General features: G+C 40.5%; 1 protein-coding gene across 9 annotated transcripts in view; it reads right to left on the reverse strand.

The window, feature by feature from the left end:
• PTPRT (protein tyrosine phosphatase receptor type T) overlaps positions 1 to 27,583 on the reverse strand; it is a 473,479-nt gene that overhangs the window by 81,538 nt on the left and 364,358 nt on the right. For all 9 annotated transcript variants that reach the window (XR_012631402.1, XR_012631400.1, XR_012631401.1 and 6 more), the window contains exons 12-13: positions 20,075 to 20,348; positions 11,392 to 11,428 (exon numbers count right to left, since the gene is read on the reverse strand). Coding sequence is in view for 6 of the 9 variants with exons in the window: in XM_074888115.1 (XP_074744216.1) it covers positions 11,392 to 11,428; positions 20,075 to 20,348 (311 nt within the window). In the remaining 3 variants the exon portion in view is untranslated. The remainder of the gene's footprint in view (positions 1 to 11,391; positions 11,429 to 20,074; positions 20,349 to 27,583) is intronic.

Below are 27,583 nucleotides of genomic sequence, written 5' to 3' on the forward strand. Positions count from 1 at the left end.
GCTAAGGCCAGGACCCCATTACACTGTACTAACATGAAGTAGGACAATTTTCTGCCCTAAGCTTACTTACTTAATAAGGAAGGCAAATGACAGAAGACAGTGCCAGAAAGCGAAGACTGTAGGTCCCTTGACTCCCTATCTCTGCATTATCTACTAGACCAGGCAACTCAGAGATATACATTTATGTACTGTACAAAACGCACTTTCGCAGAAGCTTGACCAGTGGCATGAATCTGACTTTCACAGGCATCGGTGCTCACCCAGCACTCCATGTTCCATTCATAGCTATTTCAAATTCTAGTCCTTTCCCAGCAACCTAATTTACTTTGCTTTTTCAACCCTTTCAAGACTCCCAGAGATCCAGCATCTTGCAGTGAGACAAAACACATTACAGGCAGCACGTTCATAGGAGATGGTGTTCTGGTGATGCTGCAGAGATGCAAAGTGAGCAAAGCAGCGGCAAATGGGTTCTTTCCCAGAGTCGCCTGCCTCATCAGCCCACGAGAAGTCAGGTTTGTGGACCATCAAGCACTGATGGGGTTTTTTTGTAACTCACATGCAGGCACACAAGGTCTAATCCGGCTATCCTGCTGTGGATTCATAGATACCTAAAGCCCAGACTAGTTCAGTAAGGTGCAACTACTGGAAGCATGGTTTCATATTGTGGCAGCTCCTTGTGGCTTTCAACATTTTCAATTCCTCCTTGCTTCAGACCATGGTTAAAACTGGCCCTGCAGTGGCTGATAACTTAAGGGCAAGAGTTTTGAAATCCCAAATTAATTTCAGTATAGAGGGCTGCCATTTGTATCCCAGAGTTAAGTCTTTCAGAAGATCTCTTCAGCTGAAAGTGTTTCTGTCCACAAGGAAGAGATGACATGTTTAGCTACTTTGAGCTGGGAGATAGTTTGTAAGCGATTCCAACAGCCTAAACTCAAGTTTTTGCCAGTCATAACTAAAGAGGAGAACCTTCTCTAAACACTAAGAAAGTGAAAAATCATCCACTTACCAGCAAGCATTCATACATAGCGCTATACACTCCTAGAGCAATATTCATATGTACTTTAAATCCTCTTAATGTTCATGCAAGGTAAGTAATAAATTATGTTATTTACTTTATAGATCTGGAAAGATTAAGGATATGCCTTTGGCATCATAGGCACCCAGCAGCAGAGCTGGGAACTGACTTTCCTGGACTGACACCCCGTGGTAAATCCATCAGACCACGCAACCTCTCACAGACGGGGGAGGGAGGGATGGAGGGAGAAACAGCAACGGCAGCTAAGTGAAAGATAGCATGGCAATCTTTCACCCAGCAATTTATGCACAGATATATTATTTGAAAACAATAAGCCACCAGATATAAAGTGACCTTTTCTGTGGAGGCGGCACACTGAAGAACATCCAGGAAAGAATGATTATTGAGTACATGTAACTAAGCAGGACCGATAATACAAGTTTCTTCTATAAAACCTGTTTCACAAACTGTAATTTGAAATGTTCTTTATTTAAACCAGCAATTTCAATACTGCATTAAAAAAATGTAACTGACAGGAAAAAGAATTCAAAAGAGTCATAGCCAGGAGAAAAAGATGGGTATTTATGTGAGATTTCCAACTGGCGAGGCATAAAGAAGAAAGTCCTGCGATGGAAGTGGTACCCACAATCATCAGCAGATGTACCACTGCACAGGGGAAAGAGCATCTGATACCACAACAGGAGGAGAAGAGAGAGCAACCAAAATGGCTCTAAGAACAGCTGGGTCAAACACCTGGGGGCAAGAAAAAGGCAGTGAAAGTGTAAATGAGGGAGGGACAAAATGAGACAGGCAACACAAGTAATGGGAGGTTCAGCCATGGCCAGATGACAGGAAAAACCCAGAAGTGGACAAGTCAGCTGGGCAAAGACTAGGTTTGGCTTCAGATTTTTAACACCTAAGAATGTAACTCCTTTAAGGTAGAAAGTCACTCTTGAAACAAAAACCAATCAGAAAAATAACTTCAATGCATTATTTAACCCAGAAAAATTAATGAAAAATAATGGGTTCCAAGTCATTATGAGTTAAAATAAGCTGCTCAGAGTAATTTCTTTGTAGCACATAATGGCCAGGCAGCATGCTGAATGTAAAATTTCCTAATAGACCTAGAGGCTTATTTTCAAAAGACAGTTATTCTCAAATCACTTGTAAACATGATTTCCTTTTTTTTTTTTTTTTTTTTCTTATGGTGCTTTCTATGCGAGTGGCCTACAAATTATTAAAGCATCTCTACATGTAGAAATGTTTTCGGATCCTGATTATATCTATACTTCTGAAACATAGCCTCTGATACACAAACACAAGGGCAGACAGGTACCTCCAAGAATGGTAATGTTGAGATAAGGGTGGAAGGGCACTGCTTTACATCTTGATCCGGAATACTGGCTAGCCAGCACTACCCAGCAACAGCCCTGTGCATCAGCTGGCTGCATGCATGGGTTGTGGAAGACACACTAGTTTGCAACCTTCAGCACTGTATACCAGAGCACTGGGCCTAAAAAAAGCTACGCACGATGCCAGTGCTTCTGCATAAGCCAACAAAGTGGAACAGCTCACCAAATCTGAAAGACAGATTCCACTTTGGTTATTTCTTTGTTGTAATTCATTAAAAGAATGAATACCACCAATAGTATCACTAAACATAACGTCACTACACCAATTTTCCGCCTCCAGTTATTGCAGACTGCAAACAGCACAGGCTTAAGACTACAATGAGACATTCTCATTTCCTTAAAAAAGCTCAAAAGGAATGGAAAGAATGATGAGAGCCAAAAGCTTTCAACCATATTATAAGCGGAGAGAGCAGCAAAACAAAGCAGTCCTGGAAAGAAAGACAGACCAGAATTTATATGAGGGATTATCAGGCATACAGGTTGAATCTGTAGGAGGATGCGAGTAAACACACAGCAAGGAATCAAGATTACCATTACTAAACTGAGTGAGAATTAAAAAATAGCAGTAAGAGAATAATTGATTCTGGAGATTCCAGGCAAATCCACCACAAAGGCTTTTCTTTTCTCCTCCTGTTTTTCTTCCTCTCTTCAGAACAGAAGCACTTAATTTGTGCTAAAGGCAGATATATGGCCTCCAAGAATGAGAAAGGTTATTACGTTTACTTGAAAGAAGAGCTCAGATAAAGAGCAGCTGTTGTGATGCCTACAAGTGATGCAATGGTTCAGAGGGTGATAGCATGGTTTCATTTTAACTCTCCACTTTCGCAAAGCTAGAAACTAGCTTGAAATTATCAAAATGGAAAACAAGTAAAATTTCCATTATCACAAGTTCAAATTTACAGATGTGACTTAATTTTTGTATGGTCTTAAACAGACACAGGGAGATCAATCTTTGGACTGATACAGGCAAAAACTTTACAGTGCACGACAATGCTATGGATGTATAATAGACTTGTTGCCCCTACGAACAAAAACTAATTAACCTTTGCACCAGCCAGTCCCCTCTAAGCAGTTACTCTGCTCTCATCATGGTTATCATTAAAAATCCACAGACACACCACCTGCAGAAATTACAAAACCAGTGAGCAAAGTCCAGAGGTGGCTATAAAATGAATACTGAAATAAGGCCACTTTCCAAGCCCGGCTGGTCAAAGGTGCTTTAAGTACCACGGTGGCCTACAAAAACCATGCCCGATAAGACTTCACCCTCGAGCTGGCTGAGCAGCATGCAAAGGAGGATATTCACCATTTTACAGTAAAAAGGGAGTCATATGGCCAACTGCATTAGGGAGTCCGTGCATACACGCTCTACGTGTGCTGCATAAAATACTGGGAAACTTTCTGTACTTTGCCAAGTTGAAGCAGCACTTTCAGGCATGTCTTGAATGAAGATTTTTCTTTTCTGCTACAGTGGAATTATGAAACAGTCTCTTTCATACCTACCTCCTTGTGGTATTGTCACATATCCTAAAGCTACCGTACAGTTTTTTATATGCCCAGTTCCTGTAAGAAACTGAGAGGCTAATGCATTAGTAACACCCATGTTTCTGAACATTGGCTCATTGAAAAATCTATTTAAGGAAACAGAGGCATAGTGTATTTATAATAGCGTTGGGTTTGTCATGCCTTTGGAAGTGCTGTTTAAGGACATTGACAGTGATAATTTATGAAAACCTTTTAAAGTGATGCACAGTACCTGACCTGATACACCTTAGAAAGCATCTCCAGATATCATGAAACGGAGAAGAAATACTGACTACCCAAGTAAGTAGGTGTAAGCGTATGAAGGATAGGAACATGCAACACTGCTGTCCTCCTGCTTCTTCACCTGCACTGCCCCCTCCTCTGCCCCATCTCTCAGCCCCTGTGCAGAAGGCTTCAGGGGTCATTCAGACAGTTCTTCCGACAAACCTTCAACCAGAAGAGAAGGGAAAAAACCAACTCTGAATTTCACAGGCGAGTCACCATGCATTGCTCCTTGCGTTAAAACTAAATAAAGCAAACAAATCCTTTCTGATTTGACTTCACTTCTGGCTTTAATGTCCAACTACTGCCTTTTTTCTTTCCCCCTCCTTGCCTGGCTACCAGTTCATCTGCAAACAAAGCTACCAGCCACAGGCACAACACATGGCCAACAGCATCCTTTCACACCAGCCGGGTCTTGCAAGGGGACAACAGCCTCCAGAGTACTCCAGGTAAATCTATGTCTGCTTTGATTCCAGAAGGACTTGGCTTACACAGCAATAATCCATTTTATTCTGCTTTTTCTAAAGACCCTTCTTTTCAGAAGTGACCCAGTGTATTCCAGCAGCGGATGCTTTGAATTACAGAGGTGATATTTTCAGTCTACTGTTGCTGATCTATGCCAAATTCCACTTTAAACGTCATGCCTCTGCCAGCCTCTCCCCTCCCACTGCTTATTTAAATTGGGGAGCCCAAGATTAGGGTCTGTCAGCACAGCAGAGCTCTGGAGCAGACAATGTCCTCTAGAAACTGGGCTGAGGTTATCAAACACAGTTCACTTGTGGCCTCATCCAGTCTTCCATCAGGTACTTCACTATTTCAAAGTTGGTTCATTAGCTCCCTGGGTTAAGGAGGCCCCTAAAGTCAACATTTTAAATCCCTCTAAGTAAGTCTTGGTAACAAATTCAGTGAAAATAAAGATGCTCACTGGGTTAAGTGGGCATTTACATGTTAGGAAGTTTGAGTTGTCTTCTCAGTGGAGAATATTTTTCAGTAAAAGCAACGTGTGTCTGTTATTAACAATTAATTATGGTGATACACAAACTTGTGCTAAAAAATAACTTTTAGGAGGCAGAGATTTGTTCAGTGGAACAAAACAAAAAAGAAAAAAAACACACCATTTTCATGCATTCAACTTAAAAATTGTGATAAAACCCTCTGAAATAAATAGCACAAAACAGAATAAACCTGTCAGAGGAATAACATTCCAGTGTATCAGAAGACAAAATGCAGTAACAAACAGATTTGAAGTGGGATTAGATCTGTTTAAAAAATACATTATCTGTCTACAAAACCAGAATATATTTCAGAAAACAACAGAGCCCTCTTAAATTAATTTGAGGGAGCAAGGCCTATTAAATGAACAGTTTTCATATGCAGCAAACCTGTGTGTAAACAGTAGGAATTTTTTTCCTCCTCATTTTCCACTGTTTTTTTGCAGTCTCCCCTCTATGATTTCACTCATCACCTTTCAGACCCAGGTTCATTTCTGAGGTCTCAAGGTTGTTAAGCACTCATCTCCCAGGAAGTTCTCTTTTTCAGTGCTGATGCACTACAAAAAAGCAGGAGCATTTCTCTCAATCTGAAAGGCATTTGAACTTCACAGTCATCCCAGTATCTTTTTGCCCCTGTATGTGTAGCTAAAATAATTCCTAGGTGAGGAAGGCATAGCTAGACAGGAATATAACCATGCAGGAGCACTGGAAGAGGAACATTCCTACAAAAATTTAATCCATCCCAAAACTAAGAAACCAGCCCTCCTTTCCCCTCCCTTTTGTATTAATCACATATAACTCTGTTACATCCCAATAAGTCGTTCTGTGCACAACAGGCTAAAGTAGAAGAAACTATTTCCACAAGTTGAGAGGATTTCCTCTCTATATTTAAATTTTCTGTTGTGAAGTGATGGTACTGGTCCCAGTGTTATACACAACTAGGCAAGTTTATGATACACAGACCTTCAAGTTCATTCTGACGGAAACTGCAAAACCCTTGAGAGTTCTGAGCCTCCCCACTAGTGATCTGTGAATGACTACACAGTGCTACTGAGGTTCGATTCTGCAACACCTCTGATTCCAGCAGAAGTTTTTATACAGAGGCCTGACAGAATCTAGTTTTCATTTTCCTGCCGATCATTTCTTCAACAGCAGGACTCAGCTCTCTACAAGTGTAATAATCAGTCCCAGAAAATGCCGTAGCTACTTTAATTCAAAAATGCAAGGTCATCTCCACGCATGCTCAGGGAGATAGCCTCTGCAGAAGGCCAACAAGGGATCTATGGGGCTCTTCAGGCATGCTCAAGTGCTCCTATGCAGAGTTAAGTGGTGTCTGGACCTCCAGATGACCCTCTGCACAGGCACATAGTCACTTCAATGCACAAGGACTGACAGTGTAAGGAGTGCCCCCTTTATACTGTAGTTAGAATAATTGTCAAAGTATTTTCCCATGCAAACCAAATATGACACAGGCAGTCATGAAGCTGCTCAGACTTCTGGAAGTTTGAACAGTTTTCCTTTTCCTGAACTGATAATCACCTGTGCTCAAGAGGCTGGGCGGGTTTCGCGTGGTCACCTGTTGCCTACCTATTACTGCTAAGAACAAGCAAAATCGTTCCCAGGCAGCATGCACAAGAAAAAAAAGGAAAAAATAAAAATGTACCTCATAATGATTGTTAAAGTTCCATTCTTTTATTTGCAAGAATTCACATTTTAAAGAAAGAAGAAATGAGTATCAAGAGATAAGGAACCATTAGTGAGCCCTCTGCCTTGGTTTCAATTACACTGTGAAATTAATTTAATGCACTTTAAGAATACAAGAGGTAATCGTTCTCTCTTGGTAAGAGGTTGCAATTTTCTCTAATAAAGTGTCAATATAAATATGTTGCTTTAAGACAGGGAGAATAAGTCAGTTAATTCAGAAAGAATGGGACACATTAAAACAAATGCTATCAAGGAAACCAAATGGCAAAACTAATAAATAAACTGGCTGAATGAAAATTGTATGGCAGAGAGCTGGTAAATAGGGGTTTAATTAGAAACTTATTTCTAAAGAGTGTTTTATGCTAATGATATGCATCCAAGTGATTAATGCTGTGAAAGATGACATTACTCCAGTTATTTAAAAAAGAGGAGTAGCCCATGTGAGGAGAGGTGTTTATGGCTGGAAGTGGGAAGAAATCTGAGACCAGTTAATCTGAAAATAAATACATACGTACATACAAAAGGTTAATAATGCTTGTGGATTTAAAACATGCTGGCAAAATGTGAAATGGCTACACAGACTGGACAAACGCGGAGAGCTTTCTGATGGATTGTCAAATGTCACCACAGCAAAGGCTGACAATGAGTCCCTGCCACTGGCCCTTTCTACTGGCATCAGCCAGCTCTTGTACTGAGACGCTGGATGGAAGGAATCGAGCTCAACAGAGGTGCTTGCCCAGCTGGGTATCTACTAGCTCTGCTTTGGAGGATGCACTACTGGTGTCATGGCCTAGTGCTCTGAAATGCTGACCCGTCCCTCCTCCGCGACATTTAATAAGCCAATACACAAAGATTTGAGAGATCCTTCTTGCAAGCACAAGAATCCAGTTCATCTAAGAGTGCACCACTGGGAGAGATGGGAAGCAGCTCCTGCATGGAGCTGAGCTGAAAAGGGATCAATCTGAACAGTCTATTTCTTGCTAAAAGGGGAGGAGAGAAAACTACGAAATCTCAAGAACTCTCCTTAATGGACTAAAACACTTTTTAAAGAGTTGTCTATTTTCATTTTCTTTGTTTTGAGGCAATGGGACATACAAAGCAAATTGCCTCCCAGCCTGCTGAAGTAGCGACAGTGGAACAGCCTCATGCGTCCCTCAAGTAATTAAAGCTACTCAGCTTCTGAGCAGGTGCCTTGCAGCAACACCCAAGATGTGTTATAATCCCCCAGTAACACACTGCCTAACACATTTTATTGCCTAATTACTCCCACACTCACGTTTAGTGCCCTTGTTAATCCAGTACTTCAAGAGAATACTTGCTTTGCTTAAACATGTCTTGATCTTAATCTTCCTGTCACTGGTGTAAATCAGAACTCATTTCACTAAAGTTAATGGAACTACTGCAGTGTCACGTCTAGGAATGGAGAAATTAGGCCTATATGCCAAAATGAACATTTAGTCTGGCACCAGTAGTATGTATTTATTTTCTTGCGTCAAAACAAAATATGCTCAGAGTACCAACTCAAAGCAGAGCTTTTAAGCTGTCAATGCCGAGATTAGCACCTTCTCCAAAAAAGGGTTTTTTTCTGACTCTTACCAAAGACACCACAGCAGTATCTTTGCTGCAGCTCTGATTATTTCATTCAAGGCAGACTACAGGGTCTCTCATTCTACCCTCAGAAAGACAATGATGAAAATAAAGGCAACTACAGGGCAATGCCATTAAAGATAATCAATATAATGAGTAGACAGAAGACAGCACAGACACAGTAGGTCATCTAGAACATCCCAGCTATCAGCCTTTGATCAGGTCACAACGTAATTATAGTTTCGTGAGTGTCTCTGTCCATTGCCACACAGCAGAGAGTGGACAGATGCGACACCCCTCTTCAGGGGCTGGGATGTGGAGTGTCTGAGTCCTTTTATTCATATGGAGTCAATGTATGGTGGGAATTCAGCCGCAGGACATACAGAAATCTGAAACTATGGGAAAGCTCCAAACCACAGAACCACGTTGTTCAGCTATTGCTCAGCTGCTCAGACTTCACAGCTGCCAGCAATGGAAGATACTGTTATGGTATCAAGACTACGGATTTCACTTGTGATGCTACCTTGCTTGTGAGCTGCAGGCAACACTGCACCTTTGAAGAGCTAAAACTGCATAAAATTAGTCACAGCTGTGTGTATTCCAGTGCTCTTGCTAATGGTCAGGCACTGAGAAACACAACACTGCAATTCACAGAGTGAGGACAAGAGGAAAAAATTTCCACAGAGATTTCTACACTCCATGTATAGAAATAAGATATCTGCCTGTAAATCAATGGTGATATCCACTGAGACCAAACACTAGAATTGCCATCACTTCTTGTCCTTTTCCATGCATGTCAATCAAGAAAAATCCCAAAGAATAAAATCACCAAAAAGCAGTGGCTCGAGGCATCCTCAGGCTCTACCCATCTGTTTTATATCTCTTATCAAATTAACATTAGTAGATCCTTTTTTAAAAAAGAGACGACATTCACAAACAAGAGAATGAGGGTAGCTTATTGACTCTTCCTGGTGACCTAACAGGTTAATGAAAATTAAATCAGTTTGCCAAAGCCAACTCAAGGTCAAACACTTATGTGACACTCTTCTCGAGTACCCAAATCAGACAGTGCAAATCAAAAGGTTATGCAAGAATGGGACTTTTCAAGGTACCTAGGTTATTCTTCTTTGAATAATCATAGAGCAAATATGACAACATTCTTCCACAAGCTCCAGAAAAAGGAACAACTGAAACAGAAGAAACTACAGGTTTCCAAACATGAATTAATCCAGTTTCTCTGATCTCATGAAGAGACCTCTAGTCATGCTCAGCCCTGAGGAGACTCATTTCACTCAGACTCATCTTATCCAGTCCTGCTCTTTCTACCACCAGAAAGCCAAAATAAGGTATTCAAAATGGTCACGTCACTACCAACTGGAAAAACTGAGGGGGAAGGAGGGGAGACTGAGACACACAGAATGTCTGTAACTCAACTAAACAAAGAGTTTACAAGGAACTTTTAAAAAGGAAAGCAACAAGAGGATATGAGGAGCACCAGAGCCACAGATGAAAAGGAGAAAGGGGAGAAATGGCTCATCCTCCTTGGCTTTCAGTGGTGACACAACTACTTACAGCCCCACCAGTTCGCATATCAGGTCTCAGCAGTGAAAACTGGGAACTTCATGCAGCACTGCCATCCCAGTGCACGGCCTGTAACAGACTGGGGCATGTCTCCATATGAAGATAGAAAAAGTCCTCTGCTGCTACCCAACAACTCTTAGCTTGGGCTTCTTTAAGCTCTCCCAACTCCTCTAAGTGCAGATGCAGAACTGATCAGGAGAAAGTACCTAACTTCTGTTACTGCCACAAGACAGAAAGGAGTGAAAAGAATGGGAAAAAATGGGATGGTGCCTCAAAGTAAAAAAGAAAAAAACTCACAGGTTCCAGCCAATTCTGTTTAACTCTCAGAAGACTCCACAGGCAGTAACACCGTTATTTCACATTACAGCAAAGCAGCGAGAGCACAAGATGACAATCCCAAGTTTTGGAAATGGAGAGCTACCTGTAGCATGGCCCATGGCAATTACCCTATCATTTCCTTACAGCTCATTCTGAGACTATTACATGTGTTGAGGAAGTCTTTATACAGCTGCTCATCTGTGTTACAAGTAAATTGGTTTCTGACACCTTTGCTCGCAAAGCAGCCCCTGGGGCGATTTTGAAGTCCTTAGAAGAGTTGTTAAAAGCAACTCTAAACTTGAAGAAGGAACCCAGACATTGTCATCATTGGTCCCTCAAGAGCTACACCTTGTGAAGCAACCTGGGGATCAATATAATAACAATATTTGAACAATAACAATATTTGTCTCGGGTTTGCTGGGTCTGGTCTATTTGACCTACCAGTTTGGTCTATTCTGAACTAACCGCAATGAAAATAAGGAATGTACTGTATTAGTTTGTTGAATTATACCATAAAAATGGTGTGATATAAGAATTGTGCCCTGTGGTGTTCAAAGTTAGGCTTACATGAGATCTCCTCTTACTTATCTACTTTACATAGCTGCAGAGAGGACGAATTTAATAGGAAGTTAATGTCGCTTTTTCAGTGATGTTCTGCCAATAGCAAGAACGGTGCTCAGGACAGGAAAGCTGTCCACAGAATGGGGGAAAGGAGGAACGGCAGAGACAGAGAAACACACCCTGTCTCAAAGAAATAACAGAGTCCACACATATAGTGGAGTGGTTCTGAAAATTCTTGTTCTGCCTTTGTAATCTACCATACGTAAAAAAAAAAAAAAAAAAAGAGAGGGAAAGCAAGAAAAGAAAAAAAAGAAAGAGGCTTGTTCTTTGAATAGTAGCTGTAATCAAGTTGTGTCACCACTGCAGCTTTTACATTACTGGCACTGTGCTTTGCAGGAAAGAGAGACCCACATACCTTTTGTTGCCAGCCGGACACAGTTGATTTTTGTTTCCTGAAAAATAAAAAAGAGAAAAAGGAAAACATCAAGGTGTGTAATTTGCCCATCTACAATAAATATACATTCCTTTAAAAAGGTACTAAAACAAATAAGCATTTTTCTTACACTCCATCTCTGAAAATACCACCAACAGTTTCAGTTGCATAAAACACTCCATACTAATGGATTTGCCTACAGCTGCTTCTCTAACTGTTGAGAAGTTAAGAGTGACAACATGTTTTTCCACACTTGATGTGTGAGTGATGGGTCCTGCGTAACTGCCTGATTAACTAATAGAATTTACCAGTTAAATGACCTGATCTGTAATAGGCAGACAAGCCCTGGGTCAAAAGTACATGCAACTGTACATCTAATTTTCGTGCACCATTACTGCAAATTTTGCAAATTGGGTATTTATTTAAACACATGGCAAACAGACACCGAAGTAGTCATTTGAATATTTCAGCTCTCTGATATGTATGTGAAGCAAAACAGCATGCTGTATGGCTAGCTCTGCCAAATGAGCTATTCAAACACAACCCACACCACTGCAGTTTTTCATTGCGGAGCTGGGATAAAAACCAACGCTTTTGTTCAATCCACCTCAGAGCCTGCAGATCTGCACGAACAGGAGTTTGGATCGGAACAGCAATGTTGTATTTGGCTTAACTAACAGCTCAAAGTCGGCAGCCTTCTCAGGCCGCCTCCGCTGAAAACACATCCTTTCTGGTATCCCCAGCTCCTCATTCTACAGCCCTTATTGGCACAGGTTGCTTCTGTCCGATGCACGATTGCCATCCAAATCTTAATGTGTTGCTTTGGTTAAAGAGCTGACTTTGTCAGGCAGTAATCTACTGCAGGGTTTTCATAGCACTTTATGTCTTTACACGCTCTTGTACGTGTCTCAGGTGTAATGAATACTGCATAAATTACTATGTGTAACAATGCTACCTCAATGTGGATGCTGTCTGTGCTCTGGAAACAACAGCCTAGCAAATGCATTGCTGAGCACCTCATTCCATCCTCGAGCAGTAAGGTGAATACTGTGAAAGTCTGAATTTGCTCTTGGAGAAAATTTGTTCCACCTGTGACAGACCCTCCTTGGCCTGAGCAGAAACACACTGTCCCACTGTGCCTTTCTCCTCCCACTTAGGTTGCACATAGCAAGGGGACAACTGCAGGATCCACACCACGAAACACAAGAGCAATTCCCTCTGATCCCTTTCTATGCACACCTCAAGATACCAGTCAGCCACAGTATCTGGATATAAGCAGCTCTGTGTGTAGTCTAGAAACCACAAGATATTCAGAAGGACAAACTGTCCCTTTGATCTTGCATTCAAACTCTCTTAAGTAACTCCTGGATCACCAAAGACAAATCATATGAAGGACACCCTCTCCCAGCCACACGGCCCCCAGAGTGGGACTGAAGCAGCTTCTCCCAGTAAACCAGAGGCATCTCTCTTTGTGCACCAATCCTTCTCTTCCTCAAAAATCAACTCCCCTACACTACCTGTACAACCGTCAGCACTGCAAAGTCAACACAGATGTACAACAGAGCTCCCCATTTGTCTCTGCCTCATGTATAATCAGCTCGAATTGCCAGCTATTCTGGAAATCCAAAATCTTTATTGCTAGTGATGATATATGAAGCAGAAAAAACACAGAGAACAGTCTCAGCACATAATGCTGGGAATTATAAGACAGATCCTGATGTAGCTTACAATCTACGACAAGGTGACCTGGAAAGTCAGCGATGAAAAATAAAAAAATATCAAGATAGTATTTTTGCAGTCTAAAAGTAGGTGGACACTTGCTCACATTTTGTTGAGGAACATTTTCTTGTGTATTTGTTGCTTTCTGCTAGCTTCAAAGTGCAACAAAAAGCTGGAGAAATTAGTCAATGCTGAGAAAAGAAGAGGTGAGAAAACAAAACCCGAGATCTTGTTAATGATGCTGTAACTGATCTCATTTGAGCATGTGCATATTCCTGCACATTACCTTCCCACAGGGTAATTGCAGAAGACAGGATGCAGTGTGTTCTGTTTGCATCCACATCTACTAATTGCTGCATTTAGCACAGACAATCATAGTTATTAGAAGACCGTGATCTGGCACTGCCAAAAGCAAGAGCAATCCATCACTAGAGGAACAAGACATCTGGACTTCAGAACTCCATTTCAAATTGCAACTTCTCAGAAGGAAAACATAAAAAACCTGCACAGACAACAGATGTCCAGCTACTAGGGATGCTAAATTTTAAAGACTTGAACTTAGTCCATATTCCTGATTATGGCTGATTGTTCAATCAATTTCCATTAATGACCTCATTGATCAACCCACTGCTCATCTCTTTGGTGTCTCAAAAAAATGAGATCTCTTTAAATTTACTCTATTTTTCTTTGATTGATTCTGACAATGCTGAGAAATGTGAGTTTGTATGAACTTTTCTACCACAAAACAGAAAAAATACACTTTTTTTTCCCAAAAAACAGTAACACCATTTTCTCACAGTCACATTTGTCTTCTGAAAAAGACTACTTTTGACTTTGCTTTCCTGCCCTCAGTAAAGTAAGGTGCTTCTGTCTAGCCAATAGTAAAGTGGGAATAAACAACATAGGTAATTCTCAATTATCCATCCAGATGGCTTAAAGCAATTATAAGAAAAATAATGAAATAAAGAGATAATTAAAAAGTTGTAAAAAAAAAAAAAAAGATTTCCACAAATTTCAGTCTGTGTTGTTTTTGAATGTTCTTTCAAATGCTCTGATACCTAACTCCCATTTTATGATCTCACAGAAGTTTTACAACGCCTTATGTCTACAACAATCTTAATGATGACCCAAGTTCCTACACATTCAGCACAAGATACCTGTTTCGTATTACGGCTGAAGTCACAGGAAGAATTCAGTTCAAGATCCCACTAGCACTACTTCAGCTTTCTATCACTGCCAGATTACAGCGTATCCAAACAGTAATAGAACAACGTGGGCATACTTTGACCAAGATCCTGGAATAGGAAAACACTGATAAATACGTCCTACAGCTCTTGATCCAGCCTTTGTTTTCCAACATGCTTCGCACCCAGAAAGCTTACTGTATATTAAGCCCATCTACATGTTTACTAGAACATATTTATGTAAGTTTGTTTTCTGGAACTTCCATATCAATAAACCATGGTTACGGCATACCCTCACTCAAGGCTGAACCCCAGCTAAATGGACATAGCCCATATGAGGCCTGTGGTTGGGAGAGCTGGCAGACTGTTCCTGGAGGGCAGAGAGAGCGGGAGACCCTCTGAAGGGAACACAGACTGTGCTGAGGAGCTGGGTAAACCCTCCCTGCTGACACAGCTCATGCACACAGCCAGCAGCCTGTTTTAGCATCCCTCTGGATTTTCAGATTTTTTTTAAACATTCTTTTAATATATTTCATGTCTTTCTTTTTCAAAGCAAGGTAGCTGATGCTGTCTGCTAATTACTTAGGTTCCTAAATGCACATTTCAGTCAAGTACACTGATGATAACAAGTTCTGCCTCTGTCTCTTCAGTGTTTGGATGGGAACAATTTTCTGCAGAAAAGGGCTATGAGGGCACCAGGACATACGTTTATGTGACAGCTGCGTCTTCACAACCTAAAAGGACGAATGATTTTTTCTCTTTTTTTTCCAAAATGACAGCTTGCTGTTTACAGACTACGAACAACAATAAAAGAAGCAGAGCTTTTTCATCCATCTGTTTGCACACCCACAATTTTTTCTTTCCTTTACTAGTATTATGCTTTGCATTAGTTAAACAGTGCTTGCTTTGCCTGAAGAACCACCTGCCAGCACCAGTGAGACCTGCTGTCCCCAGACGTACCATTCGAGGCTGCCCTGCAACAGGCACAGTTTCATCAGGCAGCTCAAATCAGGGAGAGGCAATTTTAACTTTTGCTGGTGCACAGACAAGACAAGTAATTACCAATCTCCCACTTGGCCTCAGTTACAACTTCAGTTCCCCATGTCCCAGAGCTATACACTAAGCATGCTTGTTGGCAACCTGCTTCACGCAGGATAGAAACCATGGCTCTGTCCACTGAACATCTTAAGGAATTATTTTTTTGGTCTTCAACAAATTTTGCCCAAGTTCAGGGGAGTTCTAGACTGTGTGTTTCTTTTTCATCCCACTGAAGCCAACTGTTTGCTGTCTTTAAAATTGTCTGTGCAGGGTCAATAGACTCCCCTATAATTCTTATTGACAGCTTAAGGAAACCAATAGTTCTCTGAGAGACTAAGCAAATCTTGTATTGCCTTTCCAATTATCAGCTATTTTTAGAATCTGTGTCATTTGGAGAAGGGAGGTTTAACAAAGTGGTTAGGGCTTTTACTATTTACAATAGAAGTTATTTCAATGACATATAGTTAATCATTGAATACCCCACACCTTTTGAATGTGAGGTAGACTGGAGGATGATTTTATTTACTACCCAGAAAACACTCAGATCCACATGTTCTGGCCCAAGATGGCCAACCAGATGTGGAAACAGGGGCTTACAAAGAGTGACGTGCTTCCACAGCTGCTTTATTTCTGCTCCAGCAGCTCCAACATGAGATTAAGGAGTAAACGTAAGTGAACAAAACTGTAACACCTGAAATCCTACTGAACACAGAGCTCCTCAAAGCTGTTTAAAGCCTTGGGGCCACTTCATTTTTCAGAACACTGCTCGTGTTGAACTGTAGTATCTCACTTTTTTTTTTTTTTCACGAGCCATCTCCACAGGGATGAATGCCACCTCTCTGTTGGCAGCTCTATCCATACATCCACAATGTCCCAGGAGAGGAATGTTGTGTACTGTGAGTAGACTTGTCAGCATCTAGAAATCCTGCCTGAATTCCCCTGATAATAATGAACTGCCCGATTGTGCATGTAGTACAAATCATTAGAGAGGAAAAAAATCAATAAGAATCTCCTTAGAGTCTATCATTCCCTCAAAAATAATAATCTCATTGATTCCTGTGGTGTTACTTTTCACAATTCTGGCCTGAAAACATCATTCGCCTGTTGGACCACCAGGCTGCAGGGGCAGCTGGCAGCATCTCCCACATCATCTCCAGCTGTGGTACAAAGGCTCCTGCCTTATCTCCCATTTAGAGGAAAAATAGCCAAAAGTTATTGATTGCAACTGTGCTGTTACAGATTTCATTTTAACTCAATGAGGTAAAATGCAACTCCAGGAAGGGTTTTTAGGAAGCTCTCATTTCTGAGCTGCTCAAAAATTCAGGCAGGTTTCACACAGCAGCCAAAAAATTCTCCCCATTTGAATGTGTTGCTGGATCACTAACCAGAGACTGTCACCTACAATGACCCAGATGAAGAACCTGGGGACAGCAAAACCTGCAACACTTAATTTTGATTATTAAGTCAGTATAAGGATAAGAGAGGATAAGGAGTAACATGGTGCTGACACCCTGGCCTCACCTTTCAGGGGGAGAAACACTGAAAGGGCTGGTGTTTGAAAGGGGCTGAGCTCAGGGAGGTTTTTCAGAGAAGGAAAACTTCATGCTCTGTCAGGCAGCCATCTGGAGCAGGTGGCACCAGGACAACCAGCAAACATCAGTTAACTACCTGGATGGCTGCGACAGCGTGTGTGAAGTTCCTGCCAGAGGAGAGTGAAGCCAGTTGTCCATTCTTCTTCCTGTGCCACTTCTTGTGCTAACTCCTTCTACCAATTAAACAGTAACTAACAGTGCTTCTCATGCACACAGTTACAAAACCAGAAGCTTCTGTTTCCTTTTCTCTTTTTTCCCCTCTTACTTCAAACTCTGACACATTTCAGTTCAGCATCTGGCTTTCAACAGTCCCTAGGAGGGAAATTCACACAATTTGGAAGCGTTTTGTATAACAAAGCTGAAAACCAATCTGTTTCACACGTTCTATTTAGACCCCTCTCTGGAAGCAACACCACGTTGACCAAACTTCATGCAACTGTCCACAGAAAAGAATTCAGCCAGCAACAAGCAACAGCTATCTCATTCAAACTTTCAAACAACAACATTGCACAAGAGAAGGCAGAAAAGCTCATGATCTGATTTTGCAGCAATTTGCCACACTTGTTTTGCATCCAGCTGTTAATTATGTTCCTTTCACTGTAACAATCATGGCTAATGGCTGCAGAGCAGACGAGAACACCAAATGAGCACAACCCTCCACGTACAGAGGAGCTGAAACAATGCGGAACTTCCATAACAATTCTACCTTCTCCTAATCAAGCTTTTTGACCAAATACAGAATGTTTCTTCAAATTAAACTGTCCCCAGAGTCCTGCATTTCCAAAGGAAGATGTTCTGGTTCATTGCACAAAGATTTCTCATTGCAGGTTCCAGGTGTGGAAAGAAGTTTCATCATTCTGCAACTGTCAGTGATTAATGAAACTATAGAATATCCTAATTAAAAAGTGAGTGGCAGTGTTCTGTTAAGTTTTTCATGTGCAAGGGAACATAAGGCTATATTTTAATTGTGCTAAAATGTTACTGTTTCAGATTTTTTTGCAGGTGTGCATTATCAAAAATGCCATGTTGCAGCCATAATTATTAGTAGGCTTTACGAAGACCAGTCAAAGCTGCTCAGGTTACAGATGTAAGTGAAAACCCAGAACTCTGAAATACTAATTATACCTGTAAACAATTCTGGGAATGAAAGAAAACTTATTACAGCTGCAAAAGACTGGATGCAAATCAGACCCTAATGTTTGAAATGTGGGGCTTAAGGATTTTATCACCAAAAAAAAGCATCACAGCTACTCCTCTGAAAATCCACATTCCACTCTTGGACATCTCCTCTATATTTTTTCCCATAGCACTACACTTTGAGGATATATAAGCATATACTGTACCAATATAAATTACTAACACAAGAGGCAATTGCTTGCTCAAACAGGAATTCGCTTTGTCTGGCAGGATATTTCTCATGCTGTCATAAAATGTGTATTGTTGCATACAGACTCTTTTGACTAACTTATACTTAAAAACTCCTTTACAATCTCATGTTCCTATCAGAGCAGCCCAGGCAAGTCATCCTTTTTTGAGACCTTACCACTGTGTATGCAGAGAGTGTGATGCAACCTGCCAGCTACAGTAATCCAGAAAAAGCAGGAACCACCATTAGTGCTGCCTTAATCCAGAATGCCAAGGGATGCCTACATTTCCATTCATATAACACATTTATGGCATATTATATTGTACTTAAGCAAATAAAGTTTCTTCTTCCCTGGGGATCCATTCACTAGCAATTAACTATCACACAAGGGGGAACTAACTAGACACAGAGAGACACATACATATATTTCACAATTTCCTTTATAAAGGCAAATCCAAAATTGAATTAATTGAGTTGTGCTGTAAGGAAACTGTATCGACTAGAAAGGAAAGAATGTGAAAACCAGCACAGTATTGAAGAGATTTGTGCTTGTCAGCCACACAGCAGAAACTCTGCAGGAGAATGGTGATAAATGAAGGTAGTAAAACACCAAGATATGTTGTGAACATTCATTGGCATTGCTAGCCTGTTAAACAACACACAGTCCTCTGTGATGTGTGGCTGCATTTTGGGTATAAAAGACATGATCCCAAGTGGAGACCAAAGCCTAAACCTTTGATTGATTTTTCTAATTTTGCTCTTTCAGAGGTAATGTCTCAGAGAATTTATCTATGTTAAAGTTAGATTCATGAAAGCACTGGCAAATGTGCTAGTAACAGACTTGGCTACCCAACTTCTTGATGCCATATTAATGCTCTAAGAGTCTTCAAGAGGCCGGAGTGTCAAATTGTATCATGTTATGTGATAATGAAAAACAATTAGAGGAGTCAAAGGGGAGGAAGGTGAATGACTGCTTAGATCTGGCCTGGACACTGTTAGCTGAACGGACGTGAAACAGGAGAGTTAAAAGAGAAGGTCACAAACTATCCTAGGCTGGAATAGAAGAGGGGAAAAGAGGCCTTCCCTCTTCCTATGGCGGGATCTGTGAGGCATTATGTGTGTGTCATTTCAGTCTGAGAACAAGGCAGACTATGTTTCCTGTGCAGTTTCTATTTTAAATGTAGTATCACAAAGTAAGTAAAAATATAGTCCAGGGTATTCAAAAGGAGCAAGACAGACATGCACGTAGTCCTCCTTGTAGTACGAATTACTCAAACTGAAACTCCCAGCTGTAAGTCCTACATTATGATGTGACCAAATACAAGCTACAAGGGAATCCAACCTCATAGCTTTTAGGTAGGTCTCATCTCATAACGTCTCCCCCAGAATCACAAGTGCTGTGAAATGGAGACTGCCAGGATATTGGAGTTATGTCTTTTAAAAGCCCAGTAGCCCCTACTCTGACATTCATGCATATGCAAGGAAAAAAAATCCAAATGCTAAGCAATTTGTTTTGTAAATCACATGCCAACACATGCCTTTACAGAGTCTGGCTCCCCAACAGGTTTCTCATTGGATCTAGGCAGCAGAGAGAGACTTGAGTGAAGGCCAAGTAATGGCATGTTTAAGTTTTATCAAATTTCTGTAAGAGGGTGATAATAAGGAGGAGTTAAACTGGTATCCAATGGAGAAAGAAGGAGAAAGATGAGGAGGATAGACACAGGTGGTCATATGTACAGATCCAGTTCAATTTTCCCTGCACTTACTCCATTTGCCTTGCTAAGAGCCTGGAAGTAAATGCTGTAGCTTTTCAGGGGAGAAAGTGGAGCATTCCAGTAGCCGTTGTAGGTTTTGTTGTCACCCACTGTGAATGGCTGTGTGACAGGCAGGTTGATGGGTTTCAGCTCGGCTGCAAAGTAGTGTGGTGAGTCCAGACTGGAAGCGTTCTTGTAGCTCACTGGGACAGAGAAGCATTCAATGATGTCTGCAGCTCTCCGTGCTTTCTGCAGCTTTTCCTCCTTGACAACAAGTTGATAGACACTAGGAGGGAGAGAGGAAGGTAAGATTAGAGCCCCAAGAGCCTTAAATATCACGAATGTTTCCAACAATTAATGGAAAAGAGTAAAACAAAGTAAGAAATACACAGCTAGGGCATCACAGCAAGCACAGTTTGTGGCACACCAGTAACAGTGGCAGCAGCCACCAAAAGTTACTGTGTGGGCAAGATGCTGATCACTTGCTCTGTTGATTTAGTTGAGATAATCAAGATACACCTTGGTGAAAGTCAGAATAGATTTCAATCATGTCACTCTTTGGGAAAATGAATAACTAATAAAATATCCAGTCTATAATGAATTTTTAACATGCTGAATATTAGAAAGCAGATACTTTCTTCTTCAGCCACCAAGTGGAAACATGAACTGCTTGTTCAGGCCAAATGGTGATTGTGCTAGAGGAGAGCATTAGCAGGTGGCAATGGTGTCAGATCCCTTTTGAAACGATTCAGGGTGCAAGAACCAGTTTAGATCAAAAACATTCTCACATCTTCTAAGAAAGTAACTTTTTTTGGCCCACCTTCACATCTCTTTTTTGGAATATATCCTGGGATGCAGAGTTCTCTAACATTAATTCCTGATGGCAAGTCTTCTCCTATCTTCTGTCACTAAAGGGCTAGCTTAGATACTGAACAGGTGGCTTTGTAGCTCTCCCAATTCACTTTTGTTTCAGGAAACAATAACAACTCTTCATATTCTTTCCAACTCTATGAAATGTTAATCCTTTTTGATTCCTGCTAAGCTTTTGGCCTCTCTGTTATGTAATAGCAATCTTGTTATTTCTAGCTTACTATTCCAGGCTCAGAGAGGCTGCAAGGCATTCAAATGCACTCTGCTTTTTTCTTTTTTTTTTTTTTTTCCTCAGGCAGTTAACAAAGCCCTTAAATTCAGTGCTGCTACAGCTGAGGCAGGTTTACTGTCTGCTTAACACCACTCACCCATTTGACAAAGAAAGATACCGCTGCAGTCATTTTACTTTTTGTCAGGATATTCACATGTGCTGCCCTCGCCTGTCTGTGTGAGACTGGTCCTTTGTTTAGTTAGACAGGGGAGATCGATTAAAAGATTGGAAACAGCCAGCAGTGTATCATTCTCCCAGCTTTCACAGGCTCATTGTTGCAGAAAGATTGGTCTGAAAAATTTCTAGCATAGCAATAGCTCATCAATGCTGCTGTGGGAAGTGAAGTTCTGGCACTTTCAACAAGCAGGAATGGAACAAAACCTAGCTCATGCTTTTGAATTAACTGTTACCTCAGGTCTGCAGGTATCTGGCACACTCACTGTTAACAATGAGGCGGTCAGTGAATCACTTGGAAAGCATTTGGCTCCCGCTGCTACACACAAAAACAACTAATTTTTACAAGTACGACCAATTTATGAATTACTCAGTACTGAAGTTGTCCTTACGCAGGCTCCTACTAGCATTTGCTAATGCAGCAGAAGCATCCAGCAGACGTATGGACTGCAGCTTTGAATGATGTCGTGTCAGCATTTTGGAAAACGTCCCTCGATCCTACGGTTCATTGGAAGCTTTAATAAAATATTTTAGACCTTCTCTGATCTTTATTTTAAAATTTTTAAAAAGATAAATAGGTTTCTCAGCAACACTTCCCCTAAACTTTCCCTAATTGTTAGAGAACTTATTTACCTTTGAAGACATTCTCAGTTTCTCCCTTGATGACACTAATATATGCTCCACCAGTATAGGAACCCTTTTTTATCACGAGCAACAGTTTTGATACATATAGAACCTAATAACTGATACTCTTTGGCCTGTATTCTTCCACATTTTCTCTTTTCTACTTAGCCATTAATGCACTTCCTTTCACGGGGATAACTCAATCTTTTAATGACTTGAAATTTTACTCTTAATGTTTATTCTTTTGGAATAAATTGAGGTGTCTCTGGAAGCACAACGGTATGTTCATGAGCATTCAACTGAAATGTAATAGATGTCCTATTTGTGTTCAAGTTAAAACCCTGTTGATCTCCTGCTCAAATACTGCCTCCTTTTCTCTGTATCTGAGCTAGTGCTGCTGTCATTGTTCCCTCTGTCTAAAAATCCTACTCTGGTGAAATTTAGGATGAGTGACTGACTGCTTTCTTGGCATTTTTTCCTTTATGCCTCAGCTCACACCAACTGACACAGCACCTTCATTTCTATGTGCTCTCTCTGCTTGACTTGGTGACCATCATCCTTCAGCCTCACTCTTCTGAGTCTCAGTTATTTGGTGGTGGTGAAGTGGCCACTCTCAAAGGAGGTGGTCAAGTGGCCAAGAGCATGGCTGATTTCAAAGATTACTCTGGACTGAAGATTACCACTCTGAGAAATTGTTTTCTTATCAAATGGTTACTCTGGGTCTCGCTTTCTGATATTTTGATCTGTCTTAGACCCTCCAGAAGTTCAGGATTCACAGTTCACCACTACTCAGTACACAGACTGGTACAGTCTCATTTTCTTTTTTCTTCTTTTTTGCCATATCTTTGTATTTCAGGTTACACTCTTTTCCTCATGTTTTGTTTTTAAGTAGGAGCAGAATTTTCCTGACTGCCTTTAGGGCCTTTTCAGAGATCAACTTCTCTGCATTAACCAGTGAAGTGCTGCAAGGCACATCAAGCGCTTGCACACCCGCTACCACTAGCATTAAGATGCTCTCATAACTGCCTTTTCATTGGAGCAAAAAGCCAACAATCCTACATCCAAATGGAATTCCTGTGGGAATTCTGAGTAGCAAGCATGCAATTACCCACTGTAAAGTTTGGCCAAATCATCTGCATTACTACAACAATTCTCAAAAGAGTAAAAGTAATTCAACTTTGCTCAGAAGATTATAACTTTCTATGATACATTATGACCTTAAGATTGTGGTCGGGCACTAACTCAAAATAAACTCTGAGTAGGATCTGCCCTTTTGGCCTGCAAACACACTTCAGCTGCAGTCATTCCTCTGTTTTGGTGCTCATGAGGGTCAACCGTTTGCAACTTGTTACGACTGACAGTTTTGTAATCCACAGCAGTGTGATTACAACTAAGGGAAAGAAGGAGTAGTTTTCCAAAAAGGAGTGCTAGAGGGAAGGAAAAAAAAGTGGGCAATGGGAATGAGGAGATATCCAAACTATTCTAATAGCTCTTATTCTGGCTACCATGTAGGCAGTAACATGAACCTCCTGGGGCTCTCCTCATCTGAAGCTTCGAAGCTACTGCTTCCAGCCAGTATCAGCTAACACTGCTTTCAGAGCAGGAATCAATACATCAGCTGCAAATGCCCAGCTGGATAAAAGAAAGTTTCAGTGTCATACATTGAAATTATATTAAAAGAGACAACAAAAGCAGAGCATTAAAACTCTCAACACTATATAACAACTTCAGTACCAATAAACTGAAAGATGATACAGTAAAACTAACTACTGCATTTCAATTTTTAATATTCAGCCACATTTGCAAACACTGCAATCAAATCCACACATGTGCATGCTGCAGGGCAACAGAAACAGGGGTCTTGTGTTCCTCGTGCTAAGCTACTCCACACCACCTCACTGCAGCCAAGTTACACGCTGTCCCAGTAAACAACAGGAAAGGACTGGTTTGCAAACATCCCTAAGCTTTGCTCTCCAGAGAGCTCTCTAGGGGTTCTCACACCTGGGCCACTAACCGAATGCCTGACTTCCTAGAAGGCTGGGGAGCTGACTGCCCTGTGGTGCAGCTGCACGCTCTTAGAAAAGGAGGCCAAAACTGGGGTCCTTGATAAATTTCACAGGTCTTAGATAGATAAATCTACATTAATAGAAGCTTTTTAAAGTTTTTGACAGCTCCATTCTAAATCACTGATAAAAGCACAAGGCATAATGGTACCCACAGCACAAATGTTGTCTGCAGAGGAAGAAAATGTGCTCTTATCATCATCTACAAGGTAATCTTTTAAATGATGAGTTTTCTATTCATTGTGGAAGCACAAGTACAGATAATCAACATGCCAAATCACAGCCTGTTTCCGTGCAACTGAGATCTCTCTGAGCACTGTTAGATTTCTTCTTCCCCTGCTCTTGATTTTTTTGTGCTGCTTGCAGCACAATTTGAGGATGGACTGAGCAAGCACTTGTCCACAAATGTAGCCATGTATTTAGACCAGACTCAAGTTTTGGATGTAGGATGTGCATGAATACAGAGAGGAAGAGCTGAGTCAGAGCACTGCATAAAGCATTCAACATCTGGTCGGTGCACTTTCGTATCCTGTCACAGTACTTATCAACAAGGTAAAATCTTCACTATACGCAGATAATGGTAGGCTATGAAAAGGAATATAACTTCTTTGTACACTTAACAATGATCCCCTCACCTGACTTATAAAAGCTTAAAAGAAACAATGCTTCTGCAGTTTAGTACTCCCTCTGTACCAATTCTGGTACTCAATTTTCTTAAACATATCATATGAAGATTTAATATATTTTCATTTAATTTTAATATTTAACACATAAATATATTATCAGCCATATATTATTTCCAATAATATTTTCTCCTGGGGAACAAAAATAAGTGGCAATTAGTACATCTTGATCTTGTCATGCATTTTTTAGCAGACTGTTGTGAGCCAGTTTTGTAGTCCACCCTACACAGAACAGGAACTTCTCACCTCTAGCTCAAATGAACACATTAGTTACAGAGTAACTGTTTGACAGGCTACAGGAAATAAGACAGTACCAAAGGGTAGTGGTTTCCTTATTAATGGTTATCTTAATTCAAAGAACGAAGGACAAAAAGGGGCAACACAAGTAAGGATGGAAAAGACTTGCATCTTCCAACAGCTGTGTCATCTCAGACTGAAGGCATGTGGGATGTAGCAGCCAACATGGAGATGGGCATTGAATTTCCACTGTTGCACCTATTCTATGGCATTAACAGATTCAGCACTTCTGAAAAGGCTATCCAAACCCAGGAAAATCAAATCCAAATACTATCTGACCAATCCACAGGAGTAAATGCTGCAGAGAGGTATATAAAAGGCATCGGATGCATACGAACAGGGACAAAGGTACAATAATTGGAGGGGCCAACAACCAATTCAGCTTCTTTTATTTACAATGCAAATGTTTCTAAGAAACATGCTCTTAAGACCATGAGAGCATTGTCAGCATGCTGGTTCATACCCTCGGCAAGCATCACACAGAAGTCCCAGATACCGAGTGCTGATTTCCTACCGCGCAGCTCTGCAACAAACTGCAGAAATCAGATACAACTTCAGCCATCAAACACCAGCCCTGCCCACTGGAAAGGTTCACTGGAAATACACCCTCAGACCAGTTTCCCTGGATTATTTAAACATGGAGGTCCTGATACCAGCCAGCCTTTTTTTTTAAGAGCCCATTTTTTAAGTTAACAGTTAAGTCACTGAAGCTAGGCAACAGATACTTAACAATAGTTTTTTTATCATCTGGTTTTCCATTTAACTTATGATCCCAGTAAATTTAGTTGTGCCAATATAACTATATTTGTATATATCCATGAAGGTTCACTGCCATTATTCTGACAGCATGGAGCCATCTCCCAGGATACTGGAATGGGAGAGGGTTTGATGTGTTCCCTGACACCCACATTTAGAATTCAGATTAGCTATTGAATGTGCATGTGCTTGTTTCATGGCCAAGTTGATCTCAGGGATGCAAACAGACATCAACATCTTTATTTTCTCTTTCTTAAAGATATCTAAATAAAAGCCTGAATTCTGCCACACAGACAATAAGAAATAAAATAATGGGAAATTTGAGGAAATAATAGGGATGGAAGCTAGAAATATCCTATAAAAATCTATCAGTACTCTACAGAGCTTACTCTAAAAAACTGAAATTAAACAGTACATGAGATCCTTCTCACAGTGTGCCTCCAGCCCTCCCATGAACTTGCATAGAAGGGATTTTGTAAAAAATTCAACCAAAGACCACTAAACTCTAAAAGAGATTTATATAAAATAAATTCTACTAAAATTTTCAAGAACTAAATGGATAACTGCCATAAAGCCTGATGCCGAGATGTGCTATTCTGAGCATTCCCAGCACCGCTTTCCTTTGGCTATAATGGTGAATATTTCCTCACCTCCTCCTGCAGTCCTGTGATCAAATGTTCAGGCATTTAGAATCAACTCTGCAGAGAGCTTCCAAGTTTATAAAGATTCCTAGGTTCAAACAGGTGGCAATATATTCCTCAAAATTGAGTTATCTACTTCACATGTTCTAAAATGTCACCCTTAATATCTTCAATAGCAATTTTAATCAGAAGCTCTGAAACTAATCTACAAAACATAAAGAACTGAGTTTCATAGCCACCTAGGATGTACCTACAAGACCCAGTGCACTGTTCTGCAATTTTCTGTCTATTTAAGAACTGATTCGAAACCCATTAAAATCAATTAAAGATTGCTACTATTCCCATTACACTTTGGAACAGCTCCATGCAGAATACAATATGCTGAAGTTAAGGTTAGCTTTCAATAAACATTTTAATGCAGAAAATAAATAAAAAAAAAAGATTGTTCTGCGATGTCATCTCTTGGAATATGCTTAGCTTTTACAAAGATTCAAAAACTAGCCCATTATGAATATTGGGCTGCACTGTCATCAATCAGCTTGTTCGCATCTGCAACGCATTCACAAAAATAAAGCTTATAATAGTGATGCTACTCGAGGAAATAGTCTCTCATATCGCAAAGTTATTCACACCAGATCCTTCATTTTGAAGTTATTTTTGTGTGTTCTTTTAACATTCATTTAAAATTAAACAACTCTTCTACTACATTCACTGAAGTTGAAGAATACCAACAAAATGTCCAAATTCAGCCAAATTTGTAAAAATGGCATAGAAAGAAGAGATGGTAATTACTGCCATTGCTATGAAAAAAACCTGCTGAGATAGAGCCAATAATAATAATGTAATCCATTTAATCAAGAAGGCTGGTAAGAGTCATATTTTCTTCTACAGTGCGAAGATCACATTTTCTTCTACATTCATATTCAGTTCAATAGTCTAGATTTACTACCAAGGCATGTTGTACCCTGAAATTCATGAAACAAAGGTTAGCGATTTCACACTTGGATAATGCTATTTAGAGTCAGAGCTTTCACATGGGCATTCTTTTATCACTAAAATTTCAAGCTTTGTTAAATTTCTATAGTGATTGAAACGGACTCTAGAAAAAGTAAGAAAGTTTAAAGACTGCATGCTCCTTGTAT

Source organism: Strix uralensis, chromosome 18 (assembly GCF_047716275.1).
Source record: "Strix uralensis isolate ZFMK-TIS-50842 chromosome 18, bStrUra1, whole genome shotgun sequence".
Lineage (NCBI taxonomy): Eukaryota > Metazoa > Chordata > Aves > Strigiformes > Strigidae > Strix > Strix uralensis.